The sequence below is a fragment of the Coenobita brevimanus genome, chromosome 45, assembly GCF_032717465.1.
Source record: "Coenobita brevimanus isolate Jiangsu-jjx chromosome 45, ASM3271746v2, whole genome shotgun sequence".
In the NCBI taxonomy this organism is placed as follows: domain Eukaryota; kingdom Metazoa; phylum Arthropoda; class Malacostraca; order Decapoda; family Coenobitidae; genus Coenobita; species Coenobita brevimanus.
In genome coordinates, this window is record NC_136998.1 from 40,691,268 (window position 1) to 40,706,793 (window position 15,526).

Consider the following 15,526-nt stretch of genomic DNA (forward strand, 5'->3'; position numbering starts at 1 on the left):
GGATGTGTAGTGCATCCGTGAATGAAATGTTTGGAAATGACAGTGATTAGATGGTGTGTTGTGCATCTTTGAATGTGAGGCCTGTGGAGACATGGCTAGGATTACAACTGAAGAGTGTAGAGGAAGGATGGGACTGGAGTTCATTCCAGTGATGAGGAGGGGTAGATTGAGATGTTTTCACCTTGTTGAGAGGATGGAGGATGACAATTGGATGCAGAATGAGAGAAGTGTAAACACTGGGAGTAGGGTTGCAAGAGGCAGACTGAAAACGACCTGGGAGAAGATCATAGTGTGTGACTTCGGGGATAAGGGACTGAATAGGGAGGCTGCCAGAGATCGAGTGTGGAGAACCACCATTAGGTGACCAAGGCTGATGCACGCAAGCACGGTGGAGCCTTTTCAAATGGTACGAACAGTATGATATAATCCTGTACTTTGTTCTTGCGTCTGACCTCCCTTTCTTGGACTCCATCTGTGGAGAGGTGGATGAATGAAATTTTATTACACTTACATGACCACTTTTTCTACTGTAACCCATACCTCTGCCTCCTGTACCATCCCAGTGTCTTCCTCTTCTCACCACTGTCCCTGTGTTACCCTACCTAACCCTTTTAGTCTGCCCACCATCCATCCATCCATCCAATCCTACATTGCCCCATGAGGAGCATAGGAGCCTGGGGCTAGGCAAGTTGGTCCTGAAATTTAAGATGAGAGTAACCAGCCTCACTCATCCCTGAGTGGCATTACATGAACAGTAAACCCCATCCACTCCTTGGATGTAAACCTTCACTGGCTCAATCCGATTGGAGCGCTGTAATTACTCACTAAACCACCAGGCGTCATAATTTGGTTATATGGTTACCACCTAGCATAGTAAATGGTTTCCTGGTGCACAGGAAACCATTTGGCTTGTCACTCAGTGTAGAGTTGCCCACAGGCAGAAGGAAGAGGAAAGAATGAAGGAAAGAAAGACAGAAGATGGAGTGTAAAGTCACCCGTAGGCAGAAGGATGAGGAAAGAATGAAGGAAAGAAAGACAGAAGAGGATGGAAGGAAAGAAGGATGGAGAGGAAAGGGACACCTGAGAGCAGCACTACATTGAGTGTGGATGGTGAGCGCCTCCACCTACCTCGACAAAAAATTTTAATGTCCCTGCCTCTGCCCCTCTTGCGGATGATGACCTAAAATTTTACCTTGGCTTTCATTCTCATGTAGGCCAGGACGTCTCTTTCCACTCCCAGTTTGATGGCTCCCGACTGGTCACTGTTTAAACTGAGTGTCAAGCTTCTCTCACGATGAGTAATGGATTCTTTGGGGCTTCTATCTATGCGGAAAAGGATGTCTGCCTCAATTCCAGTTATTGGTTGATCCCTCCTGAAATCAAGGTTGGTGACCGTTCATTTTCTGAGTGTAGCACTGATATCCAAACCATCCTGGAGCTCCAACAGCATTCTATCATCTCTGTGTCCTGTTTCTCACTCTCTGTCACTGCTGGTTGAAAACAGTCAGCATACATAGCTCGTGTTCTTTTTGCCAGTTGTACTCTCTGCACTCACGTTATTGTTGGGGGTATCCGTCTTCCTGTGCAGGAATATTTCCTCCTCCATGCCAGTGGCAGTTGTGTTGGCATTTTGGTCACCCTGCAGAGTTTTGCAAATCTGCCATCACCTGCCCTATGTGTGGTCAGGTTGGTCATGCCAGGGATGCTTGCTCTACAGTACTACTACCCGGTGCTGTACTGATTGTCATGAGCCGCACTTGGTTTTATATGGGGAATGCCCCATAGCAATCCAAGATTGCTAAACTGTGAGCTCAGCTGGGACTTGCCTTACGTGAAGCCCATTGCAAGCTTTGTCCATGGTTTTTCCAACTTTGATTCATATTCTCAGCATCTACAAATCTCGCACTTCATTGTTCAGGTGTCTGTTGTTTCTCGGCCCTCTGGAGTCCTGTCCTCTTCCGCTCCTGCCGTCCCCTCCACTTCATCATCTTCCACCCTCCCTTTCTTCACCTCTTTTTCTGTCCAAGATTTTTCTGTCCTTTCATCTTTCCTCTCCTTCGGGCCTTCCCGGTCTCCAGCCTCCACCCTCCCTCATGTCTCAGCCACTGTTCCTGTCTGTAATTCTTTCTCTGTTCTTGTTTCTCTTCCTGATTCATCTCCTTCCATCCTCTGTTCCTCACCCCCCTCCCACCTTCTACCTCTGTATGTTCTTGGTCCTCTCCTCCATCCCCTTCTCTTCCTGTAGGCAAACGTCCACGTGTTCGCGTGTCCTCCTCGTCTCACATTCCTGGTCTCTCCACCCAAGTTTCTCCTGTCCAGCCTTCCCAACGTCCCTCATGTTTGACTTCTCCATCCCCTACCCCATCCTCCCCCTTGTCCACATTTCAGCACCCTCAGGTCATCCCAGTGGTCCCCACCCATCCTATCTCTTCTCCCTCAGACACAGAGATCCTTCATGATATCGTCTCCTACCTTCGCCATACTTCCTTCATGTCCTCCCTTGCTCCTGTGGATGTATGTCCACCTCTTTCCTCCCTTCCCCCTACTCCTGTTCCTCCTTCCTTACCTGAACCTCCTCCTCCCCCCAACTCTGTCCATCCCTCCCCCTCTGTAACTTCTGTTTCTTCTTACTCTTCTCCTATTCCAACAGTCCTCAATCTCCCTATGCCTCCTGGGTACTCTCGACCTGACTGTCATGTGCGCCCACCACCTTCTTCCCGGTCTTAATTCTTGTTTCTTCCCATGGCCCTTCTACAATAAAATATATTGTACGCGGTTTTGCGTCCCATCATCCATCCTTATGACATCTCTTATCCGTTCATGATCCTCTTCTTGTTTCTCGTCAGGAAACACTTCTCCATGCTTCCCTTGTTCCTATTCCAGGTTTTACTTTTCTCGGTTCTCCTCCTCCTTCTTCTGCTGCTGTTCTCATCTGCAGCACTGTTACTTTTGAACCACTTTCTGTTTCATCTCTATCCCTTATGCTTCCTCCCGTCTTTTTCTTTGCCGCAGAGTCACTGTCTGCTCTCACTATTTCTCTCCTATTTCTTTTGATTTCTCTGCCTTTTCTTCCATACGTCATTTCATTTCTCCTCTGATTCTCCTCCTAGGAGACTTCAGTTGCTGGCATACCCTTTTGGGTAACTCAGTTGTCACCCCAAGAGGTCACCTCTTTGAATACAGTAGTTTCTTTCTACTTCTGATCTCTTGTTGCTCAATACTGGCTCTTCTACTCACTTTAACCTTCATACTCGTTCATTTTTTTGCATCGATCTGTCTCTCTGTTTTCCTTCTAGTTCCCTTGACATCCACTGGTCTGTTCTTGATGACTCTTTTCAGTGATCACTTTTCTATTTTTTTTTGCTTAGTTCTTTCTGTCCGGTCCCTCGTCCTTCTTGTTAGCAGTTTCGTGCTGCTGACTGGAGCTTATTTTCCTCTTTTATAGTCCCCTCTTTACCTTCTTTCTCCGCCAGCCCACTTGCTGTGACGTAGGGAACACGTTTTGGTTATAAGGTAACTGTCTAGTGACTTGCCACTCAATGTGGAGAGTACCACTACACTAAGTGAGTGGATGTTGATTTTGTTACGATGCGAGTTCGGATCTCCCTTATCTGCAATCCCTTGTTCAGTCCGCCATTACAGCAGCCTCCACTTGGGCCACCACTCATGGTTTCCATTTCTCTACCTTCATGTTTTATGCAATGTCGTTTACTTGTTCCCGTACTAAACCTCAACCAACATTTACCTGTATGACACCCTCTTCCTTATCAGTCTTCTGCGACCTTTCTCGGTCTTGTTTTTGACTCTCAGTTAAACTGGAATGTGCATGTTTCTTTCCTTTGTTCTTCTACTCTTCATTGCCTTCGCTTACAACAAACTCTGTCTCATCTTTTGCGTGGCTCTGATCACACCACGTTTCTTTGTCTCCACTCTGTCCTTATTTTTTCTAAACTTGATTATGAGTGTCAAGTCTATTCTTCTGCCTCTGCCCGTACTCTTTCAAAACTCAATTCCCTTCATCATACTGGTCTTCGTTTAGCCACAGGTGCATTTTGCTTAACCCCGGCCACGAGCCTTTGCGTCGAATTGGGCATTCCCCACCCCTCTCTTCTCGTCGTTCTCTCCTTACAGGTAAGTCTTATGCATGCCTGCTTCAGTTTCCCTCTAATCAATTGCTCCACCCTCTTTCCTCTCTTTGCTGTTCTTTTCAGTCTGCCTCTCATCTTCTTCCTTTCTCCCTCTGTGTCCCTGACTTTCTTCATTCTATCAATTTCACCTTTCCACCCATTCTTCCCTTCATCCTGTTTTTTCCCTCCTTTGGCTTCTACCTATCCCTGTAGTCTGCTTTTCCTTTCTCCTCTGTTCTCGCTCTCTTCTTTCTCCTGTCGTTTTCTGCTCCCTTTTTCTTGAACACGTCTTCTCACTCGTCTGCTACTTCTGTCTTTACCGATGGTTCCTAATCTCTTCATGGTGCTGAGTTCACTGTCGTCTCCCCTGAGTTCTTTTTCTGGTCCCCTTCCTTCTATTGCAGGTGTTCTCACGGCGGAACTTTATGCCATTTTTTTTGCATCTCTGTTTCAGTCCTCTTTCTCCTCTTTTGTTATCTTCTCTGACTCTCACAGTGCGTTATCGTCTCTACAGACCTCTTCTTCTCATCCCCTTGTCACCCAAATTCAAGAGTGGCTCTTCCATTTCTCTGTGTGTAAGAAGTTGATTCAATTTTGTTGGGTCCCTAGTCATGTTAGGGTCACTGGTGATGAACGTGCAGACTCACTGGCTCGTTCTGTTGCTCTGCCTCTCACGTCTTCTCGGTCTATCCCTGCTCTTGATTGTTTTCCTATTCTTACTTGCCCCTTCTACGACATCTGGCAAATTTTTTGGGATTCCCAGGTAGCCAACAAGCTTCATATTGTTAAACCTTTTGTTCTTCTTTGGTCTATTTCCCCTCAACCCAACTGCCTTGGCCTCACACCACAGGTTAGGCTCATTTAGCGCTCGCGATTTCGGCAGGCAGACTCACTGGCTCGTTCTGCTGCTCTGTCTCTCAAATACATTTACTTCAGTATTTGCCAGATGCACCATTAATCTGTTTGAAAACTGCGTGATAGGCGTTTCAAAATAAACTTGCAGTGAGACTTGTAATATTATGTGATAAATGCCATTGCACCACTTGTCGTTTTATGTATTTTAGTAACTGTCATGCAATATTTTGCTTGGTAAATCATGTCTAGAAAACTGGTATAATAAGTAAGGATTACATTATTTCAGAAATGATGTACTGATCACTAATAATTACAGTATCACGGAAGGTATTTTAGAAAGTACACGGCTGTGTGAGCTAGGAAGAGTTGACTGACCTCAACTGAGTTATCAGGTAAGCACTGGCAACTTTTGGAAGTTTGTGACCATGGCAAATGTCAGTGAGAGACTGTTCTTGCTTGTCTTTGCCTGGGTCATACCCACCTCACTCACAGTCATTTAATGAGTGGTGACCCTCCGCCTCTCTGTTCACGCTGTAACTTCCTCTTGGCTATCCGTCACTTTTTTCCTCAACTGCCCGTTGACCCACCTGTCTCTGCTTTCCCCTTTCTCTCCATCACGCCTCATCTCACATTACAGTAATCGCTTATTTCTTTGGTGATTCTCATACTTTTTGTATTTTGAATATTATTGCCTTTCTTTCTGCTCTGCGTTTTCTGCATCTAATTTAATTGTCCTCCGTTCTTTACTGCCAGTGCCACATAGCTTTCCACCCTTGGTGCTAGTATTTTCTCACTATTCATTCATTCATTTCCTGGTTTCTTTGCCATGTAGCTTACTGTGATATATTTTCATTACTGTGAATGTTGTTTGACATGGATACCTGCCTCTTGTTATACAGCATATGTAATCTTATCACTATACATGTATAACAGTATAAGGTAACTGAAAGACACTAAAGTGTTGGGGTATTATACTGTATTAGTATATACAGATTATAAAAATGCAGAATCAGAATAACAATGATGTTGACTAGTAGCAGGAATTACAAATTGCCATAACAGCAGTCCAAGGCAATTTGGCATTAGGATTGGTGCTGCCTTGAAAATTTTATACAATCATTACTGTATATACCCAGTACATACAGAAAAATGACACCATGCTTCCTGGTAAGAGATTTCCATATATAGGATGACCATGATACAGGAAATGTTTTCAGTGGACTGGGAACTATATCCAGAGCCCAGACCAGTTATTTCCCAACAGTTGCTGAAAACTGGAAAAAAAAAAAGGGGGGGGGGGGAGGGAAAGATTTGTGTAACAATTTGTAAAAGTAACAATCGCCGTGAGTAACTGGAATGGAATGTTGGGCAAGAGGTAGTCCCCTCAGTCCAGTGATGTATTCTTGCTATGCAGATTATTCTGTTCAGCTTTGGGAAAACTTTTCAAATTCTAAAGTTTGATATAGCCTTCATTTCCCCCTTCACTACAAGTCTTCCATAAGCTGACAAAAATTATCCAGGATGATGCAAGGCTAAATAAAATACATCATGGGACTGTGTTAATATACTGGGAGAGAAGGATCTATTTTATTGGCCCAAGCAGTAAGACCTCCAATTATATCCTTAATAACCAAGTCCTCCTGAGCGAGAGCAGATTCCAGCTCATTAACAGCCAGCTGTGAGTCATTCCCCCTCCGGCACACACAGTAAATTCTCTTTGCTCCAGCATTTAATAGTCTCTCTCTAATGGTGGTTATACTTTCAGGCTTTGCTAGTTGTTTGAGGGGAACATTGATGCTGTTAGGAAGAGCACAAATTTCCAGCTCAACAGGAAGTCTGACGTCAATTAGCAAATGAGAAATGTTTGATATTAGAAGGGCTTTGTATTCCTCAACTGTTATTCTCTTATTTTCTCCTAATAACATAACTCCCTTGTCTTTATCTGTTGCTGCTGCTCCACAGAACTGCTCATAATCAATGAGTTTGGTAATAGTGGGTGTTTCTCCACAGACCTCGCAAGTGCTTCGACTGCCTCTAAGCTTCACTGTGCGAAATGTTCCTTGTAGAGCTTCAAAGAGGAGTAGCTTCTGTGAAAGTGGCGTTCCAAGGCCACTGGCTATCTTTATGGCCTCAAGAGCTTGCATGCAGCCTATTATTCCTGGCACCACACCTAAAACACCTCCATCAGAACAATTGGTCACTGTTTCGGGTGGGGGGGGCTTGGGATGGATGCATCGGAAACAAGGGCCGCCATCATGGTGATAAACAGTTAACTGACCCTCATACCTGAGTGCTGATCCAGAAACTAAAGACTTATTAGCCAGAACACATGCATCATTGAGCAAGTACCTTGTGGCAACATTATCTGTACAGTCCAGGACTAGATCATACTTCCTGATGATCTGTAAGGCTGTGTTGCTTGTGAGAGAGACTTCGTAAGGCACAGTTTCTACGCTCCTGTTAAGAGCCGTCACTGCCACTGCTACTGAGGCAGCTTTGGACACTCCCACTCGAGCCTCCGTGTGTAAGACTTGCCTATGGAGATTACTTAACTCAACCTTGTCATAGTCAATCAGTCCCAACCGCCCCACACCTGCGGCCGTGAGGTAAACAGCAGCAGGGCACCCTAGACCTCCACAGCCAACTATCAACACAGATGCTGCTGACAGTTTTTTCTGACCCCGGGGCCCGAATTCTGGAAGGATCAGCTGCCGAGAGTACCTGAAGGGGAAATGGATGTTGGATATAGGTGGTTTATCACCTGACAGAATTGGTTTTTGAATACTTAGTTGCGGCTGCAATGAGCCTTAGTTATGAAGTAGGTATGAGTCTCCTTGGTTACTTGGTTAAATGAACACCAGTCTGACTTCACTTGGCTATCAACTAAGCTGAATGGAGTTACAAATCTAACAAACTTCAGAACAGTCATACTGTACAAATAATAACAAGATTTTCAAGCAGGGAGGCTCCGCTGCCCAGTTACTGTATTTGAATGCCCCTCAACTCTGTTCCCCCAAAGGAGGATAGTGAACTACTAGGCAGCTTCAACCTGCAGTCAACCAACTTCAAGTTCTGATAAGCCTGTGGCCACAACTAGAGTACCTGGCAACTTCCTCATGACTAAGTGGGTGCTGGGTCAGGAGAGGAAGACTGTGGTTGTTGATGTCCCTCACTAAACTACTCTCCATGGCTGCAAGGTTTTCTTTGTGCTTCTGTAGTTGCTCTTCTAGTTTCTGATTTTCAGCATCCCTCTTCTTAAGTTCTTCAATCAGCTTCTCTCTCGACCAGTTTTCCATTCCTGAAATACCTGTATTAGACTCTGAATCTTTAAAATAATTTAAAATCTTTACTATACAGGTAATCCACTGACTCTAGCAATGTTTTTCATCTTGTTTCCACTATCCCCTGAGGATTACAGTCAGATCAAGACAGACCTTTTGAATTGGACACAGTTGAAGACGGCCATTTTATGCCTCTAAGCCCTTTCAATGAAAGTATTTTCGACCAGGAAACTGTGGCAAACAAGGTCCTTTGTGCTGCTCATAAGTTGGATTTATCAAACGATGATGAAAGTTGGAATACAAATGTGGGCGATTGTGTATGTGTATGCACCAACGCAAGATCGTGCTAGAAGAGTGAGAGAAGAGTTCTGGACAAATGTAGAAGTGTGCATGGAAAAGTTTGGAAGGAATGACAGAGTGTTTTTGATCGGTGATATGAATGGTAAAGTTGGGAATGTGAAGGTGGATGGAATAGTTGGTGAGTGGGGTGTGCCTGCTGAGATAGATGAGAATGGGAGTGTGTTAGTGGACATTTGTGCTGGGAGGGGGTTGGTGATAGCCAATACCCTCTTCAGGCATAAAACGATCCACAGGTATACATGGCGGGTGATGAGAAGGGTGGGTGGTGAACTGAATGAAAGGAAGGCAATGATTGATTATGTGTGTGTGGATGAAAGGATGCGAAGATGTGTAATGGATGCAAGAGCTTATAGAGGTTGGGAGAGTGGACTTTCTGACCACTACTTGGTGGTGGCCAGAATTAGGATTCAAGTAAGATGGAGGAATAGAAGAAGGGAAAGACGAGAGGAAGGAGTAGTTGCAAGGAAAGTGGAAAGGTTACAAGAGGATGAGAAAAAGGCAGAGTATAAGATAAGAGAGAAATGGAGGAACGATTGGGCAAATATGAATTGGAGAAGATGGGAGACGTGGAAGGTGTGTATAGGATATTTACAGAAGAAATATGTGCAGCATGTGATGTGGTGTGTTGGAGGAAGAGAAGACAGAGGGGGGTGCAAGGAACAGCGTGGTGGACTGAAGAGGTGAGACAGGCTGTGGCACAAAAGAAGAAAGCATCCAATGAATGGATGAGAAATAGGGGCGTGGAAGAAGTTGAGAGGCGGAAGAGAGAGTTATTTGTAGAAAGAAAGAGAGAAGTGAAAAGAGTAGTAAGAGAGAGTAAGAAGAGAGTGGATGAGGAATTTGGAAGGAATTTGAGTGTAAAGTGGAGGGACTGTAAGAAAATGTTCTGGAAAGAGGTGAAAAGAGTAAGACAGGGTGGAAGTGAAGTTAGCAGGGGAGTGAAAGATAAAAATGGTAGATTACTAGTGGAGAAGGGAGAAAAAGTGAGCAGATGGAGAGAACACTTTAAGGAATTGTTGAACATAGAGGATGGAAGTAATGCGATTATAAGTGGCTGGGGAATGGCTGGGAGAAGGAGGGAGGTGAGAAGACAGGAAGAAATCAGTAGGATAGAAGTTGTGGAACCAATGAAGAAACTTTAATCTGGGAAAGCCCCAGGAACTGATGGAGTGTGTGGTGAAATGCTGAAGCATGGGGGAGAGATAGTAGTAGAATGGATGTGGAAGATGTGCAGATTGGCCTGGGAGGAAGGTAGAGTCCCGGAGGATTGGAAGTCAGGTATAATTATTCCCTTGTACAAAGGAAAAGGGGAAAATGAAGTGTGTGGTAATCATAGGGGCATTTGTCTTCTTAGTATAATAGGAAAAGTGTATGATAGGATACTTATTGACAGAGTTAGAGAAAGAACACAGAAATTAGTTGGAGAAGAACAGGGAGGCTTTAGGAAGGGAAGAAGTTGTGTAGATCAGATATTCATTCTTAAATCTTTAGTGGAAAAGTTTCTAGAGAAGGGAAAGAAGTTGTATGCGGCTTTCATGGATTTGGAGAAAGCATATGACAGGGTGGATAGACAAGGATTGTGGAAAGTGTTAAGAATATATGGAGTAGATGGGAAGTTGTTGAATGCTGTGAAGAGTATGTACGATGGTGTGAAGGCTGCAGTGCGTGTGGATGGTGAACTAAGTGAATTTTTCTCTTTGAAGGTTGGGTTGAAACAGGGATGTGTCATGTCTCCATGGTTGTTCAATCTGTACATGGATGGGGTACTAAAAGAGGTACAAGGTAGGGTAGTGGATGTTGGAGTGGCCCTGGTGAGAGAGGATAGTGTTTGGAAACTCCCTGTACTGTTGTTTGCAGATGATACTGTGTTGTTGAGTGAAGACGAAGGGGAGCTGCAAGGCTTGGTGGATGAGTTTGGGAGAGTGTGTAAGAAACGGAATCTAAAGGTGAATGTAGGGAAGAGTAAAGTGATGGTCTTTGAGAGAGGTGAAGTCAGTGAATGTACAGCGAGGTTGGATGGTGAGGAATTGGAAAATGTGAGTACAGTACGTTTATGGAATTGGAAAATGTGAGTTCGTTTATGGAACTGGAAAATGTGAGTACGTTTAAGTACTTAGGTAGTGTGATGAGTAAGGATGGAGGTTTGGAAGGTGAAGTGCTTGAAAGGGTACAGCAGGGAAGAAAGGTTGCTGGTTCTTTGAAAGCAGTGATAAGAAACAGGGAAGTGAGCATGGAAGTGAAGAAGTTACTACATGACAGTATTGTCATACCAACTCTAACGTTTGGAAGTGAAGCTTGGATGTTGTTGGAAGGACACAAGTCAAGAGTGAGAGCAGTGGAAATGAGTTATTTAAGAGGAGCCTGCGGAGTCACATGGAGAGACAGGCTGACGAATGAGGATATAAAGGAGCGTTGTGGTGTGGATGTGATAGGAAGCGTTATGAGGAACACACTGAGGTGGTTTGGCCATGTGGAGAGGATGGAGGGTGAAAGACTGATGAAGAGAGTGTATGTGAGTGAGGTGGAGGGGGAAGAGGAAGGGGGAGGCCGAGGATGAGATGGAGGGATGGGGTGGAGAGGTATATGAGAGAGGGGGGTGTGAGTTGGGAGCAGGGCAGTGAAATGGCGGGGGACAGGGCGACCTGGAGGCGATTTGTTTGTGGCCACCCCAAACGGGATTGAGGCGTCTGGCGATAGATAGATAGATAGTGCAAAGCTGGCCACCTTATTATAAAAAAGACATTCAGGAACATGAGAAAGTACAACGAAGAATGACCAAACTTGTACCTGAACTACAAGACCTCGAGAGTGAAGAACAATGTGAACAGTTGGGCTGATTACACTGGAGCAAAGACACCAAGGAAATTTAACAGAAACTTATAAAATCCTAAAAGGGATAGAAAATTTGGACTAATGTTTTCTCTGAATATAGTGAAGGCAGTACCAGATCGAACACATGTAAGCTGAAAAAGAGAGGTCACTGGAGAACACTAATCAGAGCAAATTCTTTTAGTGTAAAGGTTGTTAATGCCAGGAATTCCCTTCCTGAGGAGGTAGCCACTGCCCCTGCTATTGGTGCTTTCATGGACAGATTAGATCAGTGGTATTCCAGTAACCAAAATATAGGTTATAACGGTAGATAATGAGTATTTATGATAAATGCTTGTGATTGAAATTTTGTAACAAAATTATGTATACAACAACTTATAATCTTTGGTTATACATAAGTAATACAAATATGTAATTTTTTCATTATTATGATGAAGTTTACTGTGTCCTTGTAACTTTATTAATGCATCACTGAAAGATGTCTTTGCTGAAACCGCATTCAAGACTGATCAATAGATAGCAGCCCTAAAAGAAATGTAAGTCTCTTAACCTCCAATGTATTTGAACTAGGTATGTTTAATACGAGGACTTTCCTAATGTAGCAGAGAGGGATCACTTGGAAAGGCCAGGAGAGATCTTTGGCCACCACTGATGGGACTCAAACCTCCACCCACACCTTTTGGGGCAACGAGCTAACTGATATACACCACAGCAGTGCACCCGATCTCCTGTCTCACCAATCTGAGGAGTTAGCCTACAGTCCGTGAGCACCAGCGTACCTTTGTTATACTAAGATTAAATAATTGATAACAGCAAGAATTAAATGGATACCACTCTGGTTCAAAACTTGGACCATGAAGGTGCTTCCAGCTTTTTATGATAATACCTGAAGCGTATGATAATATATCCGGCACTGAGTTTTAATACTAACCTAACCTTACATGATACTGATATGGGAAGGCCACACAAGCGGTAACTTCCATCACTGTCGACACTGACCTTTTCAACACATTAACGTACCTATGCACTGATACCTACTGAAATGGTCCTATAGTGTCGCACGGCTGCTGATTCCTCAGAAGATAGAGAGCATCATTTTACCAAATATGTGTTTGGGGGAGGTTTCCACCTCACACGGTAAACAACAGATGGGACAACTCGACAAGTAACCGAATCGGTTGTCATTTACCGAATCGGCTCACCACATAGGTTCATACACGCCTAATCATCTGAAATCCGTGAAAAAAAAAAATATTTAATTTAACTATTAATAAAATACCAGCGCGGCGGGATGAGCCCGACACCACTACCCCAGGAGGAGAGAGTGAGGGGGTGACACAAACCCCACAAGGAGACAACGGAGCCTGGGCGGATGTCCAGGCAACAACGGCGCATCTCCCTCGCGACCCGGCGCCCCTCTTCCGTGCAGCCAGACCACCCGGCAGTGTACAGAAAAAGTATACAACTCTCCAGCAGGGGGACTGCTCGTCAGAATCGGGGTGGGACTTGCAGTGGCAAGTTCCCAGTCACACCCTCGGACACCGAGTTTTCTGGATCGGCTCCACACCTAACTGAAGACTCAGGAGGAGCCTCTAGGGTAGCTATTACCCTGCCTAGACTGGGTCATCTCCTTGTTGGCAGAATGGCTATGGGCCATCGCTTGCTTTGCACGGCTTCTGGCCATCGTTGAGGTGCTGCTTGGAGCTGAAGGGTCAGCTTCATCCCAGTCCTGGCAACGGCTAGCTTGCCCGAAAGGTAGTGCACTCAGACTGTGGTGGTCTCGTCGAATGTACTCCGGGGAATAGGAGTGCGCGGCCCAGGTGAACTTCTGTCTGTATTGACTGAACATGCCACGCGCTCTGTCTACCCCTCCGTAGTCCCCTCCTAGGGGTGTGGAGGAGCTCCAGGAGGTGATGAGGTCCACGGATGCGGTGCTTGCTGCTGAGGGTTGGTGCCCAGGTGGCGTGTCGCATTCTCATGGTGGGAGGTCTGTGTTCCTGCAGGGGATCGAGTTGAGTGCTGGACACTGAGGAGGCAGCGGTGCTTTTATGCCGGGGTAAAACGCCGCTATATTCCCTCGGGATAGGGGTGGGTGAGATTTGGGCTTGTTGTAGCATGAGTGTGATAGCAGTTGTGTTGGAGGTGTGAATGGAGGGGGAGGTTTGCCCCTTAGGTGCAGGTGGGGTGGGGGAGGGGGTGGTGGTGTATCTTGCAGGAGGGCGTGAAAGGCGGCCAGAGTGAGTGATGGTTTTCAGGGTGGGTGTGGGCAGCAAGGTGGGCATGAGACCTCGTGGCGCTCTGGGTGCATGTGGTGTGGTGTTGGAGGGGGAGGGCTGGGGTGGAGGTGTTTGTGGTGGGAGCCTGTGGGTGGGGTTGATGGGTGTGGATGAGATAGTGGTGGGAGCAAGGGAGGGTGGCGTATGGGTGTGTGAGGGTGTCTTGGTTTCGGGAGGTGGTGGCTGGGTAGTAGGTGATGCGGCACTAGGTGTGAGAGGTGAGGGGGGTGGTGGCAGGGGGGTTAGTGGTGGGTTGGTAATTTGCAGCGTTGATGAGGTTGTAGGTGAGGTGATATGCAGCGTGACGGGTGGGGGGTTGGGGGTGAGGGAGAGGGGGAGGAAGGGAGGGAGGATGAGGGTAAGATGTAGCAACTGTAGGAATCGGGAGGAGGATTGGGGGTGGTGGCTGGGGCTGGGACAGGGCGGGGGGAATGCGGGGCAGGGGTAGGGGAGGTGGTGGCATAGAAGATGCTCACGTGATGATTGCTTTAGGTGCAGGGAGTGTTGTTGTAATCCACTGTTACTTGGTAGGGGTTAGGGACGTGTGTGATGGTGTACAGGACCATGAAGCGGGGGGAAAGTTTATGTGGAATGTCCCTCTCCAGGTCCCCCATTGGGTCGTGTATGGTGAAGTGCTCCTTGACCATACTGGGGGAGGACTCTAAAGGAGGGTGTTACATGTGTGTTGTTCCCGGGTTTCATCATCTGTCTCCGGGTAAAGCTCCTGTCACACATACGCGGCTCAAAGCCTGACCGTGGCGGGACTCAAGGTCGTGTCCTAGTTGGCTCCCATGCCCCCCCACTGGCCCCGAATCTAATCTGCCAATGAATGCCTCACAACTGGTCGTGACATCCTCAAGAACGCGACCAGATCACAAGGCGACCTCGAGGTGACCGCAAGGCAACCATAGGGCAAAGGAGCAACGAGTCTTCAAGTTTGAAATTTTAACGGATTTTTGTCAGCCACGACCTCCCAAGAATGCAACACGACTGCGTGACACGTTCAGAGAATGCACGACGACCCCCCCTTGAGCCTCCTCCGACCATCTGTCAACCTCCCCAAGATGGCAAGCACGGGCCTCTCACGCTTTATATGCTGCTCGCTCTCCGGCATGCAGTTGCCATGTGTGACTGGTGTTGCCAGATCGCCGACCGTGCCCGGTTTCCCGCCAAGACTCTTGGCGCACTCTTTGCATGGTCTGGGATCAGTCCTAGCCCAGTCATCATGTGGTCTGCTTGTGGTCTGCTTGCAGTTGTCACGTGGTCGTGAGCCACGATTCTGAATCACCGACTGGACTATCAAAATGCGTTGCATGGTCAGCTCGGGGTCTGGTTGCGGTCTGATCATGGTCTGGTTGTGGTCGGTGACTCGTTACGCAGTTGTAACATTTTTTTGTTGTCGACTGCATGCTGACACACAACGAACGCATCACGATGTATCTAATTGAGCTAAGACTGCTTCAGGACTGACCTATGACACTCCTGACTACGATGCAACTGTGACCTGACTTTTGGCAAGTCGTGAGGCGGCCACGATTTTTTAACGTGCGTGTTAAAAATTCGTGCGGCTCGAGGAGTCTCCCAGCGGCTCACGACTGCCCTCCAGAGTCCGGGCTTTGTCGGAGAATCAAAGGACGACCGATGACAAAAGCCGTTACAACCTTGAGTTGCGCCGCGGTCGGGCCTTGAGTCGCATATGTGCGACGGGCTTAAGTGGTGGTGACGAGTCGCCTGGCCTGGATCAATGTATCGTCCAGGTTCCCGTCATATGTTAAACTCTCCAGTTGGGATAGTGCCA

General features: G+C 46.4%; 1 protein-coding gene across 1 annotated transcript; it reads right to left on the reverse strand.

Moving 5' to 3' along the window:
• Nucleotides 1-6,541: 6,541 nt before the first annotated feature.
• On the reverse strand, nucleotides 6,542-8,315 carry Uba4 (Ubiquitin-like activating enzyme 4). The gene is made up of 2 exons (XM_080271250.1): nucleotides 8,085-8,315; nucleotides 6,542-7,703 (listed from the first exon to the last, which is right to left on the reverse strand). The coding sequence occupies exons 1-2, from the start codon at nucleotides 8,276-8,278 to the stop codon at nucleotides 6,542-6,544; spliced, it is 1,356 nt and encodes a 451-aa protein (XP_080127376.1). The 5' UTR covers nucleotides 8,279-8,315.
• Nucleotides 8,316-15,526: the final 7,211 nt, after the last annotated feature.